The following is an 18,784-nucleotide window of genomic DNA, read 5'->3' on the forward strand; positions in this document are numbered from 1 at the left end:
ACGGCTAAAAGTGACATGCTCCCGACTTCCTTCATTTTCTCTCAAGTCATAATCCATCCATCTTCTACGCCGCTTATCCTCACTAGGGTGGCGGGGGTATGCTGGAGCCTATCCCAGCTGTCTTGGGACGAGAGGCGACGTCTACACGACCTTCTAAATATGTTTTTAAACATTATTAGAGTCCTGTAGACATGAAATAACAGCCCTATAGTCACCATTACACTCCTGTAACTTAATATAGTAGACATAATCAGACATCAAAAACCTGTTTATAACCTTATCATTTTTAGAGCACGTTAGACCTGAAATAGCACCCCTATGGTCAACTTTACACTCCTATTACGCAATATAGTAAACATAATAAGAGAAAATAAGACTCACGCTCATGTGACGCAGACAGGAAGTGATGTCGGGGTTCAGAGTTGAGTTTCAGCTTGGCCCGGGTAAGATGATATCTTTACTGACATCTAGTGGCCAATGTTGTTTGGACATAATAGCAACTTTTTTTCTTGGTAAAATTTTACTTTTATTTCCTATAAAATTACTGCTGTTTTTTAGTTTGCCCATTTATTTATATTTTTAGAACGTGCCATTAATAAAACAGCTGCAGGCCACAAATGACCCTGGAGCCACCTTATGGGCAAAAATAGATCATATTTTCTTTAATATTCATATTTGTGGAGTAATAACATGGCTGTATTGACATAGGAAACAGCATGATTGATGGATTCATATATGAAGACACTACATTATATGCATTCTTTATTATTGACTTTTCCTTTTCAGCTCACTTCCTCTTCCTTCAGAGAGGTTACTTCAGTTCAGGGGGCGTGGCTTACACTGTACCGCGTGACCGTGACGCAATGTAGGCCCATGTCGGCAAGCGTGCATTTCAATGAGTATATTTTTATTAAAGCAAAATGTCATCCTAATCAGTTTTGTTTTATTATTATTATTATTATTATGTTGATCATTTGCAACAAATTTCAAGTCACCTTGCCTGACCGTTTTTTTTTGGGGGGGGGGGGTTGTCCTACCAGAAGTCCCTTCTTCTTCTACTGTCAAAGCAAAGCATCCTCTCCTCCCCCCCTCCGCCCCACCGCCCCACCCCCCGTCCTCCGGCGTTAATCCAGATTGCCGGTGTCTTTGCTGCAGTCCACGCTGCGGTCCTGAGCCTGCACGGGTGTGGGGGGGGCATCGCCGCGTCCACATGAGACAGACATGCTCGCCTTCGTGCTGGTGTCCTGCTCGCTGTGGATCATTTTGGGTGAGTGGCGCATTCCACGCTCGGTCTTCTGCTTTGTTTGTCCCCCTTCCCTCTTTTTTGGCACCTTAACGGACGCACGTTCGCGTGCACGGTGACGCACCTGTCCCCCCCGGCGGCGTCCTAGGCCTCGTCTTGCCGACGTCATTCATTGCCGGCAGGCCGGGTTTTCATCGCCTGAACCTGCCGTTGGGGGTCCGTCGTGTGTCGATCGGGGGCGTCGAGTGCACGGTGCGCGTGCGTGTGTGAATAAGGTGCGAAAGGACCGGCATACCGGCCACTGTGGAGCTCCTCGGGGCGGGGGGGCCGCTAGGCTAAATAAGCGCAATTAAAGATGGAGGAAGTGACATTGGGTGCAGGGCACACGTGACTAAAAGACACATAGCTAATTGTCACCCCCCCCCCACCCCTAAAAGAATGTTTACCTAAATGTCCATTTGGTTTATTAATGCATGGTAACGTACGCCGTTCTTGTCCTCCAACATCCCCCCCACCGGCCATCCTATGCCGTACATGTCCGCCATGTAGGGGGGGGTGGGGGTAGGACGAGGAGCGATGATGGTGGTATGACGCGCACGCCAAAGAGGCAGCTGATTGGACGGAGCTGTCCACGACAGAGTGGTGCTGAAATGAGAGCAGCATGGCACCCCGCCCCGGCCCACCCACCCGCACTGGGGGTGGGGGGTGGGGGGGGGTCATTGACCTCAGTCATCTGGCAGGCCACAACATTAGGGACACCTGCACCGATGGATGGATGGATGAATACATGAATGAATGAATGAATGTTATGATTGCGTTAGTCATCTGTCAATGGTGTAGCATCATATTGTTTCTAATATATTGTGCAGAAACTACAATAAATTCATATTGTTGAAAATTTCCTTTAAAAAATAATACTAGCTTACTTTTAAGTTAAGTTTAATTTATTTTATAACTCTATTTTATATATACAGTATACAGACAGTGTATTAATATGAACTTATTTTCTTATATTAACATTTTTGGCTGATTTTTTTTTACAAATATGCAACCTTTATTTGCCCCCCCCCCACCCCCATAATATTCTGATTTATCCCAAAATATTTGGAATTTATTCTTTTTTTCTCTTGACATTCTGACGTTGAACAAAAAACGACGACTTTATGCTTCTGAAATATGTTTTTCTGCATAACATGAAGACTTTACTAAAATAAAATAAAAATAATAATAAGTAAAATAAGGACCTTTTTTCTTGTAGGATTACTGCTTTTATCAATTTTTATGATATATTATTGTTATTGTAAGTTCCTGCTCCTAATATGTTGACCTTAATCTCATTTCTTCCATTTCTGATGTTGATTGTTTTAGTTGTATTTAAGTGCTGAAAAAAGGTAAAACATATTCAATTCAAAATAAATTCATACCAATATGAGATATTGTAAATATTCAAGGTATGTATAAATAAATATTAATATTAAAACTATCCATTATTCTTTCAAACAAATACCATATAAGTCCATATAATAATGTAAGGAAAAGACAAAGTGAGCATCATAATATGACAAAAAGGATTTGGTATTGCAGGCGGTTCGAGGACACGTGTCACCTGTCACCTGGCGTGTGCCGTCAATAATTCACGGCGCCTCTCCGCTCCTTCATGTTTCATTGAAGCCGTCCCAGTTGGAGGGGCAGGTGTACCTAATGAAGTGGCTGGTGTGTGTGTGTTTCAATACGTTGGAGAATGAGCTGGAATCTTCCAGACTCTTAAGTGCTCCGTTGCTGTTTCAGCATCGAACATCTGCATCGCTTTGTTGGCGGAGCGTAATGGCTCCGCCAGAAATGCCGAGTCGGCATCGTGCGCCAGCGTGCTGAGTTCAAGCCCATCGGAAAAGCTTAGATTCATCAGCACCAAAGGCATGACTGCGACTTCCCAGGATAGAATACAACGCTACCAAGGCGGCCTTGAATGCAACACAGACAGGATTGCTACCAGGGAGATACTCATCACAACACACATTGTCACCAAGTGGATCATGAATGCAACATCATTCTGCGAGGTGGGAACCTGAACGCAGCACAGCAGTGCATGACCAATATAGCCTCATAAATGCAATCACAAACAATATTTTGAAGTTGGTCAAAGATCCTGTGTTTAAGGACCTCCTGCAAATAATCAAAGATCCTCTATATAACACGAGTGCTTTGTGGTTTTTAAGGACCTCCTGCAAAAATACTAGTCAAAGATCCTTTATATGAAAGGAAAGCTTTTTCTGTTAGGAACCAACTGCCCAAAAAGATTCAAAGATTGTCTATGACAGGAGTGCTCTGGTGTTTTTAAGAACAGAGGAACACTCTGCACACTTTTTTGTAAAAGAACTCTGCTCTGCTGTTTTTAAGAATCAACTGGAAAAATAGCTAGTCAAAGATCCTCTATATGACAGGAACGCTCTTTTTAAGGGCCTGCTTTGTGAGTCACGGATCCTCTATTTGATAGGAGCGCTCTGCTCGACAACGCTAGTCAAAGATCCTCTACATAGCAGGAAGTTGCTGCTGTTTTTAAGGACCCACTGCCAAAAACACTAGTCAAAGATTGTCTCTATGACATGAGCGCTTTGGCATCGCTCGACCGACTGCGCTATAATGCTAGTCAAAGATCCTCTAAATGGCAGGAGTGCTCCGCTGTTTGGAATTTGTAGCAGTTGAATCCTGACTTCTGAATTTCCCGGCATTTGTTTGTGTGCACGTGTGCGACCTTGCGTGTGCGGGCGTGTGCACGTCACTCAGCCGGGATGATGAGGATACCGGGGGAGGGACCGGCCACATCTCGCACGCCTCGAGGTCTTAATCTGGCTGTTAGCAAGCACATGCTAATCGCCACAAAGCGTGGCCTACTTCCTGTTTAGCTATCAGGCTAAATGATACAACCGAGCAAAACGGCGCTTTAGTGTGCTTTTATTTTGAAGCAGGCCACAGGACGTCAGCGGAGACGCAACACGGTGGGGGGTTGATGATGTCACAGGGCGGCTCTAAAGCCAGCATGTGTGTGCACGGCGAGATAAGCGAGCGAGAGAAAGGGATCCAGGTTAGAGCTGTCCATCCGTCTCAGCGCTAATGAGCTTTGGCGTCTTCAAGCTGGCCCCTAATCACCGGAGACGGCCTCCTCCGTGGCCTGATGGGGCGGGGCTTATCCAGGACCGCCGCCCTTTTTGGTGTGTTGTTTTTGTAGGATCATTATCATCTGTGTTTCAATGGGAGTCCAAGGGACCCAATTGGCCCCGAGGGTAAACCTCCTCCTATTTCTTTGCCTTTGCTATGGAAGGGAGGGGGGGGATCATCAAGGTCCACCTCGAGGCCAGCTGATGGACTCCGAAGCGGTAAACTCAGAGACCCGAGTCGTGTTTTCAACGCTGACTGTGCGTCTCCCCTCCGTCCCGCCAGCTGCAGCAACAATCTTTGTAGGAGGCCACATTCAGGACCTCAAAACTTTTGGAGTCCCTGTGGAGTCCCCATGGAGTCCCCGTCTGTTCTTCAGCGTTTAAGTTACTACAGGACAGGAACACTACATGCACCTTCACACAATACTGCCTGTTGGACCCTGAACGCAACACAATGCTACTGCCTTAGACAGTGAACACATCAGGCTCTGACCCGTCGTCTTTGAACGGCTTGCTTGGACATGAACACAACGTGATGCTCCACAACAGACATTGAACGCAACACAATGTTGCTGCATGAGACACTGAACGCAACTTGATGCTCAACGACTACTTCCTCAGTCACCGAACACAACGCCACCTCCTTAGACATCGAACACAACGCGATGCTCCACAAATGACCCTGAACGCAACACAACACTACTTCCTTAGAGACTGAATTCAATGCGATGCTCTTCGACAGACACCGAATGCAACACAATGCTCTCTCAGACACTGAATGCAACATGATGCTCCATGACAGGCACTGGATGAAACGTAACGTTGACATTGAAGGCAACCTGATGCTCCACAACATTGAATGCAACGTGATGCTTGGCAACAGACACTGAAAGCAACACAATGATACTTTTTTAAACACTGGACACAGCAGATGCTGACTTAGTCTTTGAACGCAACACAATGCTACTTCCTTAGATATTGAAAGCAATTTGATGCTCTACGATAGACACTAAACGCAACACCACTTTTTTTAGACCCGGAATGCAATGCAGTGCGCCAAGACAGACATTGAATGCAACACAATGCTACTTCCTTTAGTGCAGAATGCAACATGATGCTTCACGATAAGACACTGAACGCATCGCAATTCCCCACGATGGATTTTGTACATAACGCAATGTTGCTTTCTTTAGACATTGAATGTGAACTGATACCGCATGATAGTCAGTGAATGCAACACTGAACACAACAGACACTCACCTATAGTCTTTGAACACAACGCAATTCTGCTTCCTTCGACAGTGAACACAACACGACGTCCCTCATACTGAACGTGATGCTCCAAGATAGACACTGAACGCAGCAGAAAAGGACCAGTCGACAGTGAACGCCAAGACAGGAAGTTGATGTGTTTGCTCCCCTCCCCTCATGCAGAGCTGAGTTCCACGCTGGTGGAGAAGATGCAGGCCCAGGAGATGATGAGCGGCCTGAGGGTACCAGAGATGGAGGAGCTGGGCCAGTTCTTCCGCTCGCTGCCCACCTCCACGCTGGTGGGAATCGGCGCTCTGGCCGCCATGCTGGCCTACTGGCTGGCCACCAGGCCCCGCCCCATCAAGCCGCCGTGCAGTCTCCTCCACCAGTCTGAGGAGGTGCCGGTAAGACTCTTAAGCTTCTAGCGCTGTTAGCGAAAATTTCAGCCAAAATAAGCCAGCCGTCTTCTGTGTCGTCAGCACGAAGACGGGGGTCGGCGGTCCATGATGGGTGACCCTTCCAAGCTGCTGACCCACTACCATGACGACGCCAGGACCATGTACGAGGTCTTCCAGCGAGGGCTCCACATATCAGGTGGGCCTAACGTCTGTCACACTGGCCACAACATTAGGTACACCTGCTACCTCCAGGGGCGGCCAGGGGCGGCTCATAATCACCAATGAATAGTTTGCAAAGGAACACATGGAGATATGCTGAGAAGTTAGAATCTAGATTACTGATTCCCAAAGTGTGGGCCGTGCCCCCCTGGTGGGCCGTGGTGGTACTGCAGGTGGGCCATTAGAGGTCATTAAAAATATTTATGATTGGAACGTAGCTCTCTGGTCATCATGCCAGTCTTGGATGCAGTTATGAAAAGTATGAGAATGAATTAGATTAAAAGTGCTGAATCTTAATCATAATAATAATCATAATAGTAATAAGTTAAGTGCTCTGAGAACACAGCATTTCATCAAGATGGGCTGTGGACATTCTTTAGATTTTCAAGTGGGCCTGAGTTGGTCAAGTTTTGGAACCCCTGTCATAAGGGGTTAGTATGTCGGTTTTTTTTTTTTGGGGGGGGGGGGGTGCTTCTCATGCACTTTTCTGGTAAAAAAAAACAGGGAAAGCTCACACACACTCAACAGGGGCCCCCGAAGCACCCAAAAACGGCATAAAATGGCAGCTTTTGAGGGCGGTGATTTTTGACAAAAATCATAAGGGGTTAGAACAGGGGTGGGCAAACTACGGCCCGCGGGCCACATCCGGCCCGCCAAGTGTTTGAATACGGCCCGCCCAATCGTTCCAAAGTATTTCATTTAAACTCAACATACAACCTGGCATCATGGCCTGAGCCAACCTTTTGATGGTTTTATCAATTTCGTTTTTTGACATGGTCTGTTGTTTACAAAGTGCTCCTGAAAAAAGGGACACAAGCACATAATAATAATAACAATTATAATAATAATAATAATAATAATAATAATTATTATTATTATTAGATTATTAGATTATTAGATTATTAGATTATTATAATTATTATTAGAACTATTATGACTATTATAATTATTATATTAATGCTAATTATTATATTAATTATATATAATATTATTGTTATATTTGCATATTTTACATAATAATAACATAATAATTATTATTTTAATTTTATTGTAATTATTATAATATTTTATTATTTTTAAAATATTTAAATATAAATATAAAATAATAAATAATAGCAGATTGCATGACAATTTTACAGATACAATAATACCAGGTGGACTGTTACGTGTAAAATATATAGTGTGCCCCCCCGTAAATTTTGTCATATCAATGCGGCCCGCGAGTCAAAAAGTTTGCCCACCCCTGGGTTAGAATGTTGATTTTTGGGTTTTTTTTTTCAACTTGCTTCTAATGCACTTTTGTGGACCAAAAAAAAGGTGTCAACTGTCACGATCCTCAAGTTAGTTATTTTCCGCTTCTTCTGCCTTAGTTCCTGTTTTATGCTCTTATTGTGGTAACGTTTCCTGTTTGCCCTGGGTTTTGTCCGCCTGCTTTGCTTTCCCCTTTTCACACGCACCTGCTGCTATTTGTGTTCCTCTTCTATATAGTCCAGGTGCGTGCACCCTAGTTTGGTGTTGCATTGTTTGTTGTAGCTCCCCACGCTAGTCCAACCGTCCTGCTGCTGGATATCAGCCATAATCAATCAACTTAATCAATAATCATTTCACTTATCTGCACTTGGGTCTCCTGCTCTCTGCATGCTGGGGTCGCGTCACAATGCCGAAGCCAAGACGTAACAGAAACCTCACACACACTCAACAGGAGCCCCAGAAGCACCCAAAAACGGCATAAAATGCCAGTGTTTGGGGGCGATGATTTTTGACAAAAATCATAAGGTAGTATCTCGTTTTTGGTGTTTGTTCCTGTCAAGGTGACGGACCCTGCCTGGGCTCGCGACTCCCCAACCAGCCTTACAAGTGGATGTCCTACAAGGAGGTCAGTGTCGGCCACTCAACAGGAAGTGGCCTGCCTCGCGACCTAGCGACGCCACCTTCTGCTAACATGCGGTTACGTGCTGACTGACCACAGTTGTCCTTCCCGCCTCGCAGGTGACGTCCCGGGCCGAGCATCTGGGCTCGGGCCTCCTGCACCAGGGCTGCCAGCCCAACCCCGACCAGTTCATCGGAGTCTTTGCCCAGAACAGGCCAGAGGTGATTCATGCTCTTTTTTTCCGTCGTGGAGTCACCTCGTTGTTAAGTCAGCAAATGTAATGTTAGCATTGGATGGAAGTAAGCTAATGGATTGTTAGCATTGGATGGAAGTAAGCTAATGTATTGCTAGCATTGGATGGAAGTAAGCTAATGTATTGCTAGCATTGGATGGAAGTAAGCTACTGTATTGCTAGCATTGGATGGAAGTAAACTAATGGATTGTTAGCATTGGATGGAAGTAAGCTAATGTATTGCTAGCATTGGATGGAAGTAAGCTAATGTATTGCTAGCATTGGATGGAAGTAAGCTAATGTATTGCTAGCATTGGATGGAAGTAAGCTAATGGATTGCTAGCATTGGATGGAAGTAAGCTAATGTATTGCTAGCATTGGAGGGAAGTAAGCTAATGCATTGCTAGCATTGGATGGAAGTAAGCTAATGTATTGCTAGCATTGGATGGAAGTAAGCTAATGGATTGCTAGCATTGGATGGAAGTAAGCTAATGGATTGGACGGAGGTAAGCTAAGATAATGTTAGCATTGTCCAGAAGTAAGCTAATGTATTATTAGCATTGGATGGAAGTAAGCTAATGGATTGGATGTAAATAAGCTAAGATAATGTTAGCATTGTCCAAAAGTAAGCTAATGTATTATTAGCATTGGACGGAAATAAGCTAAGATAATATTAGCATTGTCCAGAGGTAAGCTAATTTATTATTAACATCGGATGGAAGTAAGCTAATGGATTGGACGGAAATAAGCTGAGATGTTAGCAATGTCCAGAAGTAAGCTAACGTATTATTAGCATTGGTTGGAAGTAAGCTAATTGATTGGACGGAAATAAGATAAGATGATGTTAGCATTGTCCAAAAGTAAGCTAATGTATTATTAGCATTGGACAGAAATAAGCTAAGATAATATTAGCATTGTCCAGAAGTAAGCTAATTTATTATTAACATCGGATGGAAGTAAGCTAATGGATTGGCCGGAAATAAGCTAAGATGTTAGCATTGTCCAGAAGTAAGCTAATGTAATATTAGCATTGGCTGGAAGTAAGCTAATGTATTATTAGCATTGGATGGAAGTAAGCTAATGGATTGGACGGAAATAAGCTAAGATAATGTTAGCATTGTCCAGAAGTAAGCTAATGTATTGTTAGCATTGGATGGAAGTAAGATAATGGATTGGACGGAAACAAACTAAGATAATGTTAGCATTGTCCAGAAGTAAGCTAATGTATTATTAGCATTGTCCAGAAGTAAGCTAATGTCTTCATTGCAGTGGATCATCTCGGAGTTGGCGTGCTACACCTACTCCATGGTGGTGGTGCCGCTGTACGACACGCTGGGTCTTGACGCCATACGCTTCATCATTAACACAGGTAAGGCATGCTAGCATCCATGCTAATGTCGCAAAGTGAGCATTCCTGCGTTAAAACTGCGTGCTGACGCCCTCGCAGCCGACATCTCCACCGTCATCTGCGACAAGACGGACAAGGCCCAGGTGCTGCTGGCTAACGTGGAGCGCGCCGAGACGCCGGGCCTGCGCCGCATCGTTCTCATGGACGCCTTGGACGCCGCCTTGGTGGAGCGAGGCCGCGACTGCGGCGTCCACGTGCAGGCCCTGCAGGAAGTGGAGGTATGACTGCGCCGTACTTCCATCAGCAAACACGACAAACGGGTTTGTAGCTTTTATTCTGACGCGAAGGTGAAAGCGTTTATACGAGATGGCGTTGAAGTGAGGTCAAACATTCCGACGGCTGAGTCGTTACAAGAAAGTGCGGCTCATGCAACACAAGTCTCACGTGTGCTGTTGTTTGTCATGTCTGCCTCTTTGATGGACAGGCGCTGGGCAGGGAGCACCACGCCAAACCCTCCGTAAGCACATGACCTCATTTGCATACCGCACATTTGCATACACAAGCCCATCCCGTGCAACTATTGTTTTGTTGTCCTGCTTAGCCGCCATCACCTGATGACCTCTCCATCGTCTGCTTCACCAGTGGAACCACAGGTAACACGATGAGTCCAGGACCTAAAATCTAGGACCTACAGTCCCTACTTCCCTGACTTCCACTTCATACTTGCTGTTCCTGACGTGATTTAGCAATCCATCAGGTGTTTGATTTCGTATCACCTGAAGAAATTCTTAGCGCGTCTTCAACAGGACAACAGTGCTTTTATTTTGTAGTACTCCAGTAGTCAGCAATGCAGGAGTTCATGTGAGGACATCTTAGCCATCTTAGCTGCTCACCATGATGACAAAGCTGCCCCCTGCTGGCTAGAAGCTGGCTTGACAATAAAATTAATACTTCACACACATGCAGAATTATAATACATACACAATACACGCATATGCACAATTATAGTACATAATAAATACACAGAATGCAGAATTATAATAGATAAGTCATACACATACAGTACATATACGTATTGTCATGAAAAAGACATATTTCATCTTTATGCAATGAAAATTGACATCCTACGATACTCTTTATGATGACATTATTGTCATGTTCTCCTAAAACTATCTATGCTACCACTATGGCACTTTAATAATCAATAAGAATATTGATGTATTTGTACCAGTATCCTCAGGTGTACCTAATGTGTCTGTGGTGGGCCTCCACAGGAAACCCAAAGGGGGTCATGCTCACCCATGGGAACGTGGTGGCGGACTTCTCGGGCTTCCTCAAAGTGACAGACGTGAGCGACTCCTCCCTCCTGGTTCGCCTGCACTTGACCTTGACCTTGGCTTGATGCTGACTCCTCCCCTTCCTGCTTTGTAGAAAGTCATCTTCCCCAACCAGGACGACTGCCTCATCTCCTTCCTGCCGCTGGCTCACATGTTCGAGCGCCTCATTGAGGTAACGTCTGGGGGGGGGCAGGAAGCACGTGTGTGTGTGTGTGTTGCATCTCCAACTAGCAGTCAAAAGCTGCACCTGACATCATCTTTTATTATCAATTTCTATATAATGGGTAACCCCCTCACCCCCATCCAGCCATGTGGTATGTGCCAGTCAGGTCCTGGCAGGTCCAACCAGCCTGGTTTGTTTGCCTGCAGGCTATTTGTCTGCCAGGTGTGTGTGTGTGTGTGTGACATGGAAAAACACCTAATATCGCCAGAAAGCTGCCCATCAGGTCTCACACACACACACCGCTCATCATGTCACAACAATGCGAGGAGGCGGAGCCTCTGCCGGGTCGTGTCCTCACGCAACCTCGCAAACAGGAAGCGGTTTGCTTCTAATGTTTTTTTTTTTTTTTCCCCTACAAACCTCCACCCGGCAACAGCAGCTGTGATGGAAGTCCATATATGGGCGACGATGTCACATGTCAGCGTGGAAGTGTGTGTGTGATTCTTGGACTGTACGCCTGACTTGAGTCCTCCTAAGTGAAACATCTTGTCAGCATATCTACGTGTTGCTAAAAATGTGGCAAAGTTGCATCCTTTCATTTTTCATAATGTGCCAGTCAAAGACTTTCTATATGGAAAACATGGAGAGGTCGCCTACAGCCACAGCTGTTGTTTTTTGAGTGATTGTGTCCTTCCTGGTTTCCATCCTGTTGTGCCAACCGTGTTCTTTCATGTCCCCAGTCGGTGGTGTACTGTCACGGGGGGCGGATAGGCTTCTACCAGGGCGACATCCGCCTCCTCCCCGACGACATGAAGGTCCTGCGGCCCACCATCTTCCCCGTGGTGCCTCGCCTGCTCAACCGCATGTACGACAAGGTGCGTTCAGCAGCTTTCAGCGTTTGACTAGGCTGGACGACGCCACGGTGAATGAAGGTGTGGATTTTTTTTTTTCCTCAGATTTTCAGCCAGGCCAACACGCCGTTGAAGCGTTGGCTGCTCAACTTTGCTGCCAAGAGAAAAGGCGCCGAGGTCAGCAGCGGCATCATTCGCAGCGACAGCGTCTGGGACAAGATCTTCTTCAGCAAGATCCAGGTGAGATTCCTTTAGGGTCTGGGGGGGGGGGGCGTGTCAGAGTTCCAGCGCCTTTCCTGGAAATGAACGAGGCAATCACACGTTTGGCTTCTTCGGCAGGCCAGCCTGGGCGGGAGACTGAGGATGATCATAACGGGAGCGGCTCCGACATCGCCGACCGTGCTCGGATTCCTCAGAGCAGCTCTAGGATGCCAGGTCGCATGCACGTGCACACACACACACACACACACACACACGTCTTTCAGTACAGTGGGGTCCATTCCGTACCCCCAGGAGGTGACACCATATTGGAGTCACAAATGTCAGCATAGAAAATCATTATTTGATTTTCATTGTGTCATTCTAATATTAAATTATAGTCATTGATTTCAATTCAAAGGGCACTTTATTGATCTTTATTGATAAATGTATCAGTTCCATGCAACACCTTCACAAACTCCATTAAGGAAATGGTTTTATTGTTGTTATTTTATGATAAAATGATGAAAATATTCTTAAATGTTGCCCATCATTCCCAATCCTGTTGTGAAACATGAACACATTTCCTTTTTCTGTGCATTAGAACATGAAAAGGAGTTAATATGATATGTATATCTTAGCAATGGACGTTATGGGAAATAGCCATTTTGTTGCTAAAAAATGCCAACAATTTATCCATTTCCATAAGTGACGTGTATATTAACCAAGCTACAGCCATATTGTTATTGTAGCAGCTAACACGGAAAACTATATTTATCTCACCAGCCACTCATGTCAGTTTATGGCCAGACCCGACCGTGATCCAAGTAGGATTCCTTCTTTAGAAATAGAACATTTGGGGACTTGGAGCATAGAAAACCTGTTTACTACCTAAACACGCCTTTTGGCAGTAGAGCCCTCTAGACATGAAATAACACCCCTATAGTCACCTTAGTGACACATGGTGACCAGTGTAGAATACTACATACTGTAGTATCTTATGAAGACATCTTCTGAATGCCTTATTTTGAATATTTCATTTAGGTAAAAAAGTAAACATTTGCTTAAATATGCATATCTATTTTTTTTCACTCAGACTGTATTCCACCGAAAACTAGAATTATTTATTACTATATTTTTAGAAAAACATTCAAGGCGCCACTGTTCTCATCATTTGGATGATTGTTGTTGATTTGATAATTGCAGTACGAGTTAGTAATTAGCGATGCTAATGTCTCCTTTAATGATGTGTTCGGGGATCAAACTCTGGTTTCATGTTTGAAGTAAGAATAGCAATCATAGCCAAAGGGAGGATCCAGTACTGAGCCACGGTGCCCCCTGCAGGTGTACGAGGCGTACGGGCAGACGGAGTGCACGGCGGGCTGCACCTACACCACACCTGGAGACTGGACGCCAGGTGAGATCCTTGTTACGCAACACGGCATCTTATCGCCGTCCGTCTGGGTTCAAAGGTCTGAAAGCAGAAGAAGAATAACAAAAACCAAATGGGGGCTGGAGAGGCGGGAATGAGGTCACCACAGCGCCCCCCTGCAGCCAAGGCGGCACGACGGGATTCTTGCGGCACGCCAGCGTTGGGCTGGGTGGGCTTAGGGGGCATTATCTTAGCAGATGATGTCTCACTTGGTGCTTTTTCACGGAGCACATCCATTTTCTTTGGATTGTTAATGTCTTCATCTTTATCATCTTCATCATGTTGACAGCAAGCGTAGGAATTGGTCTCCTCATGTTGTGGTTGATGTTAGGGTGGGTGGGGCCAAGACACGACACCCCCAAGTATGACCTTTGAACTTTGTTGTGGGAGGAATAAACATAGGGAAGCTCCATGCACACTGCAGTCCAGCATTGCCCCCAGCTGGTCGCTTCCAGGACTACACTCCACAAACTGCAACCTGTACAAACACCACTCAAAGATCCTCTCTTTGACAGGAGTGTTTGCCGTTTAAGAACTTGTCAAATATCCTCCATGTGACAGGCGCATTCTGCTGTCTTTAAGGACCTCGTGCTAGTCAAAGATCCTCTATACAACAGGAGTGTTCTGCTGTATGATGGGAGTGCTTTGCCATTTTGAAAAAAAACTAATGCAAGTCAAAGATCCTCTACGTGGCAGGAGCACTTGGCTGTTTGTAAGGACCTACCGTTGGTGAAACATCCTCTCTCGGCCATTTTTGGGAATTTACTGCCATTCAAAGATCCTCTATATGGCAGGAGCACTCTGCTGGTTTTAAGGACCTACTGCAAAGAAACACGAGTCAAAGATCCTCTCTGTATGACATGAGTACTTTGCCATTGTTGTGGATTTACCGCTAGTCAAAGATCATCAATGACAGGAGCGCTTTTGTAGTTTGTGAGGACCTACTGCTACTCAAAGATCATCAATATGACAGGAGCATTGTGCTGTCATCAAAGATTTTGCCCTGCAGTGTTCAGGAATTGTCGGTCAGTCTTTTGGGGTTCAGGGCTCTGGAAGTAGACTTGACTTGAATAGACAAACGCAGAGGCTGTTTTAAAGACCCACTAGTCAAAGATCCTCTATTTGCCAGGACGTTTTTGCGGCTGTTGGTCTCTGCCGAGGTTTAATGTCTGAGGTGGGCGTGTTTTGGCCCGCGTGCGTCCAGTTGACGATCCCGTAAAGAAGGCGTGATCTTCCCATGATTGTTTTTTTTTCTTGTTGTGCTTTTCCCGATGACCACTGAAGGCCACGTGGGGGCGCCGCTGCCTTGCAACCTCATCAAGCTGGTGGACGTCCCCGACAAGAACTACTTTGCCTCCAAAGGGGAGGGGGAGGTGAGCGAGTCCACGTTCGTAGCGCCGCTTTCCCGCCGTGCGTCTCACGTAAGGTCCGCCCCCCGACCCCCGCCCCCCCTGCAGGTGTGCGTGAAGGGACCCAACGTGTTCAAGGGCTACCTCAAAGACCCCGAGAGGACGGCGGAGACGCTGGACGGGGACGGTTGGCTCCACACGGGCGACATCGGCAAATGGCTTCCCGTACGTGTTCCCGGCGACGCTTCCGTGTGACGACTCCAACTTTATTGACTTCCTTTTGTGGACAGAACGGAACGCTGAAGATCGTGGACAGGAAGAAGCACATCTTCAAGCTGGCGCAGGGCGAGTACATCTCCCCTGAGAAGATCGAGAACATCTACATCAGGAGTCAACCCGTGGCCCAGCTCTACGTGCACGGAGACAGCCTCCAGGTGGGGGTGCCCGCGACCTTTGACCTCTTTGACCTTGACCACTAAATCCGCTTCCTCTCTGCAGTCCTGCTTGGTGGGCATCGTGGTGCCCGACCCCGAGGCCATGCCCGAGTGGGCCAAGAAGAGGGGCATCCTGGGCACCTACAAGGACCTCTGTAAAAACACGGTGAGTTCAAGTAGGTCAGGAAACTCTAGGATTATATTACCACTACTAGTACTACTACTACTACTACTACAAGAGGTACTTGTAGGATATACAATGACAAAAGTGAAGATGACTTTCTGTGTAACAGGAGCTTAAGAAGGCCATCCTTGAGGATTTGGTGCGTTTGGGCAAAGCCGGCTGTCTGCACTCCTTTGAGCAGGTAACGTGGAACAAGTCTTCTATGGTTATCATCATTAATTCGTATTATTACAATTATTATATGGAGCATTGTTATATGGAGCATTTAAATATATACTATATTTCTAATTATTGTTATTAAAATCAGGGCTGCACGGCGGTCGAGTGGTTAGCACACAGCCCTCAGAGCAAGGTCACGCGGGTTCAATTCCACCCTCGGCCATCTCTGTGTGCAGTTTGCACTTTTTTGCACACGCTTCCTGGTTTTAATAATAATAATAATAATAATAATAATCAGAGATCCTGCATATGACAAGAGTGTACTACTAAGTCTATTCTTTTTTCCCCCCCAAACAAAAGGTGAAGAACATCTACATCCACAACGAGATGTTCTCCATCGAGAACGGCCTGCTGACGCCCACACTGAAGGCCAAGCGCCCCGAGCTGAGGGAGTACTTCAAGGAGAAGATTGAGCACCTCTACAGCAGCATCTCCATGTGAACGCCACAACCACGTATCCCCCGTGGCATCTGGACACCAAAAACAAAAAACCAACAAAAAAAGCCACTTCCTGCGGGGCTGCTGTAGCTGATCAGAGCCCGGCAGCAAAAAAACAAACAGTCACGCTCCATTCATGCACATAGACGCCACCCATCTGCACTTCGTCCATGCCGGCCCCCGGAAGACCGCCCGCCTGATGAGGACGTGGCCCCTGCAGCTCATGCCGCTCTCTGCCATCCCTTTTGCCCCGAGCGTCAGGACCAGGCATGGAAAGAAGAAAAGCGGGCGTGTGCTTTGCTAAACATCAGTCAGCGTTCACCTTGCATCCTTTTCTTTTCACACAAGTCACGTAGAAGCTTCACAGGGCTGATTCCCCCAAAGCGTCACCAGAGGTGGGTGGACGTACGTGCGCCAGGACGGCGACACCTAGACGTTAGCGTGTTTATTACTCCTCAGCGCTCTCAATCACCGCCAGGATTTGGACTTGTACTTTTTTCAAGAGTGTCTAGTGACACCGATTGTACTTTCTTGAACTTTTCAATTTTTTTTTTTGCAGTCCCAAAAAATCGGCACCATATCCTTGTAATAACCAGCGGGGGTGGGGAGGAGTTGGGGTCATCAAATAAAGACATTCTGGAATGACTTCAAGGTTTGTGCTGTTTTGTCTTCCGTCCATCCTTCCATCTTCTCCGGTTTCCTGTGTTTTTTTTTTTTTTTTTTACCAGAAAAGTGCATTAGCAGCAAGGTGAAAAAAAAGGACATACTAACCCCTTACGTTTTTGTCAAAAATCACCAAATTCAAACACTGTTTTTTTGTCGTTTTTGGGTGCTTTATGGGGCCCCTAATGCGTGTGTGTGAGGTTTCCCGTGTTTTTTTCACCAGAAAAGTGCATTGGCAACAAGTTGAAAAAAAAAAGAAAAAAAAAACGACATAGTTAACCCCTTACGTTTTTTTGTCAAAAATCACCAAATTCAAACACTGGCATTTTATGCCATTTTTGGGTGCTTCTGGGGCCCCTAATGCGCGTGTGTGTGAGGTTTCCCGTGTTTTTTTCACCAGAAAAGTGCATTAGCAGCAAGTTGAAAAAAATGAAAAAAAAAACGACATACGTTTTGTCAAAAATCATCAAATTCAAACACTGCATTTTATGTCATTTTTGGGTGCTTCTCAGGCCCCTAATGAGTGTGTGTGAGGTTTCCCGTGGTTATTTCACCAGAAAAGTGCATTAGCAGCAAGTTGAAAAAATGAAAAAAACGACATACTAACCCCTTACGTTTTTTGTCAAAAATGACCAAATTCAAACACTGCATTTTATGTCATTTTTGGGTGCTTCTCAGGCCCCTAATGCGTGTGTGTGAGGTTTCCCGTGTTTATTTCACCAGAAAAGTTCATTAGAAGCAAGTTGAAAAAAATTGAAAAAAACGACATACTAACCCCTTACGTTTTTTTGTTAAAAATCATCAAATTCATACACTGCAGTTTTTGTCGTTTGTGGGTGCTTCTCAGGCCCCTAATGCATGTGTGTGAGGTTTCCCGTGTGTTTTTCACCAGAAAAGTGCATTGGCAGCAAGTTGGAAAAAAATGAAAAAAAAACCGACATACTAACCCCTTACGTTTTTTGTCAAAAATCATCAAATTCCAACACTGCATTTTATGTCATTTTTGGGTGCTTCTCAGGCCCCTAATGCGTGTGTGTGAGGTTTCCCGTGTTTATTTCACCAGAAAAGTGCATTAGCAGGAAGTTGGAAAAAAAAGAAAAAAAAACGACATACTAACCCCTTACGTTTTTTGTCAAAAATCATCAAATTCCAACACTGCATTTTATGTCATTTTTGGGTGCTTCTCAGGCCCCTAATGCGTTTGTGTGAGGTTTCCCGTGTTTTTATCACCAGAAAAGTGCATTGGCAGCAAGTTGAAAAAAATGAAAAAAAAACGACATACTAACCCCTTACGTTTTTGTCAAAAATCATCAAATTCAAACACTGCATTTTTTTTCGTTTTTGGGTGCTTCTGGGGCCCCTAATGCGTGTGTGTGAGGTTTCCCGTGTTTTTTTCACCAGAAAAGTGCTTCAGCAGGAAGTTGAAAAAAATGAAAAAAACGACATACTAACCCCTTACGTTTTTTGTCAAAAATGATCAAATTCAAACACTGCATTTTATGTCATTTTTTGGTGCTTCTCAGGCCCCTAATGAGTGTGTGTGAGGTTTCCCGTGTTTATTTCACCAGAAAAGTGCATTAGCAGCAAGTTGAAAAAAATGAAAAAAAAACGACATACTAACCCCTTACGTTTTTTGTCAAAAATCATCAAATTCCAACACTGCATTTTATGTCGTTTTTGGATGCTTCTGGGGCCCCTAATGAGTGTGTGTGAGGTTTCCCGTGTTTATTTCACCAGAAAAGTGCATTGGCAGCAAGTTGAAAAAAATGAAAAAAAAAACGACATACTAACCCCTTACGT

The 18,784-nt window shown here is 45.2% G+C and overlaps 1 protein-coding gene across 2 annotated transcripts; it reads left to right on the forward strand.

Annotated features, from left to right (window-relative positions):
* The first annotated feature begins 1,061 nt into the window (after window positions 1-1,061).
* Window positions 1,062-16,955, forward strand: acsl6 (acyl-CoA synthetase long chain family member 6). Of its 2 annotated transcripts, XM_058087033.1 has the most exons (21): window positions 1,062-1,267; window positions 5,833-6,053; window positions 6,129-6,243; window positions 8,078-8,142; window positions 8,256-8,357; window positions 9,638-9,737; window positions 9,816-9,994; window positions 10,201-10,233; window positions 10,318-10,369; window positions 10,991-11,064; window positions 11,148-11,225; window positions 11,957-12,091; window positions 12,173-12,307; window positions 12,407-12,502; window positions 13,610-13,682; window positions 14,982-15,070; window positions 15,155-15,271; window positions 15,337-15,480; window positions 15,545-15,646; window positions 15,774-15,845; window positions 16,184-16,955. In XM_058087033.1, the coding sequence occupies exons 1-21, from the start codon at window positions 1,222-1,224 to the stop codon at window positions 16,322-16,324; spliced, it is 2,169 nt and encodes a 722-aa protein (XP_057943016.1). In that variant the 5' UTR covers window positions 1,062-1,221; the 3' UTR covers window positions 16,325-16,955. The 2 variants fall into 2 exon arrangements, with proteins under 2 accessions (XP_057943016.1, XP_057943017.1); XM_058087034.1 differs by lacking the exons at window positions 1,062-1,267; window positions 5,833-6,053; window positions 6,129-6,243 and adding an exon at window positions 7,844-7,939.
* The last annotated feature ends 1,829 nt before the right edge of the window (window positions 16,956-18,784 follow it).

The sequence above is a fragment of the Doryrhamphus excisus genome, chromosome 11 (assembly GCF_030265055.1).
Source record: "Doryrhamphus excisus isolate RoL2022-K1 chromosome 11, RoL_Dexc_1.0, whole genome shotgun sequence".
In the NCBI taxonomy this organism is placed as follows: domain Eukaryota; kingdom Metazoa; phylum Chordata; class Actinopteri; order Syngnathiformes; family Syngnathidae; genus Doryrhamphus; species Doryrhamphus excisus.

Coding starts and splice junctions, on each gene's coding strand:
- acsl6 (XM_058087033.1), top strand. CDS start 1,222: ATGCTCGCCTTCGTGCTGGTGTCCTGCTCGCTGTGGATCATTTTGG. Junction 11,226..11,956: donor TGTTCGAGCGCCTCATTGAG/GTAACGTCTGGG, acceptor TCATGTCCCCAG/TCGGTGGTGTACTGTCACGG. Junction 12,308..12,406: donor TCTTCTTCAGCAAGATCCAG/GTGAGATTCCTT, acceptor CTTCTTCGGCAG/GCCAGCCTGGGCGGGAGACT.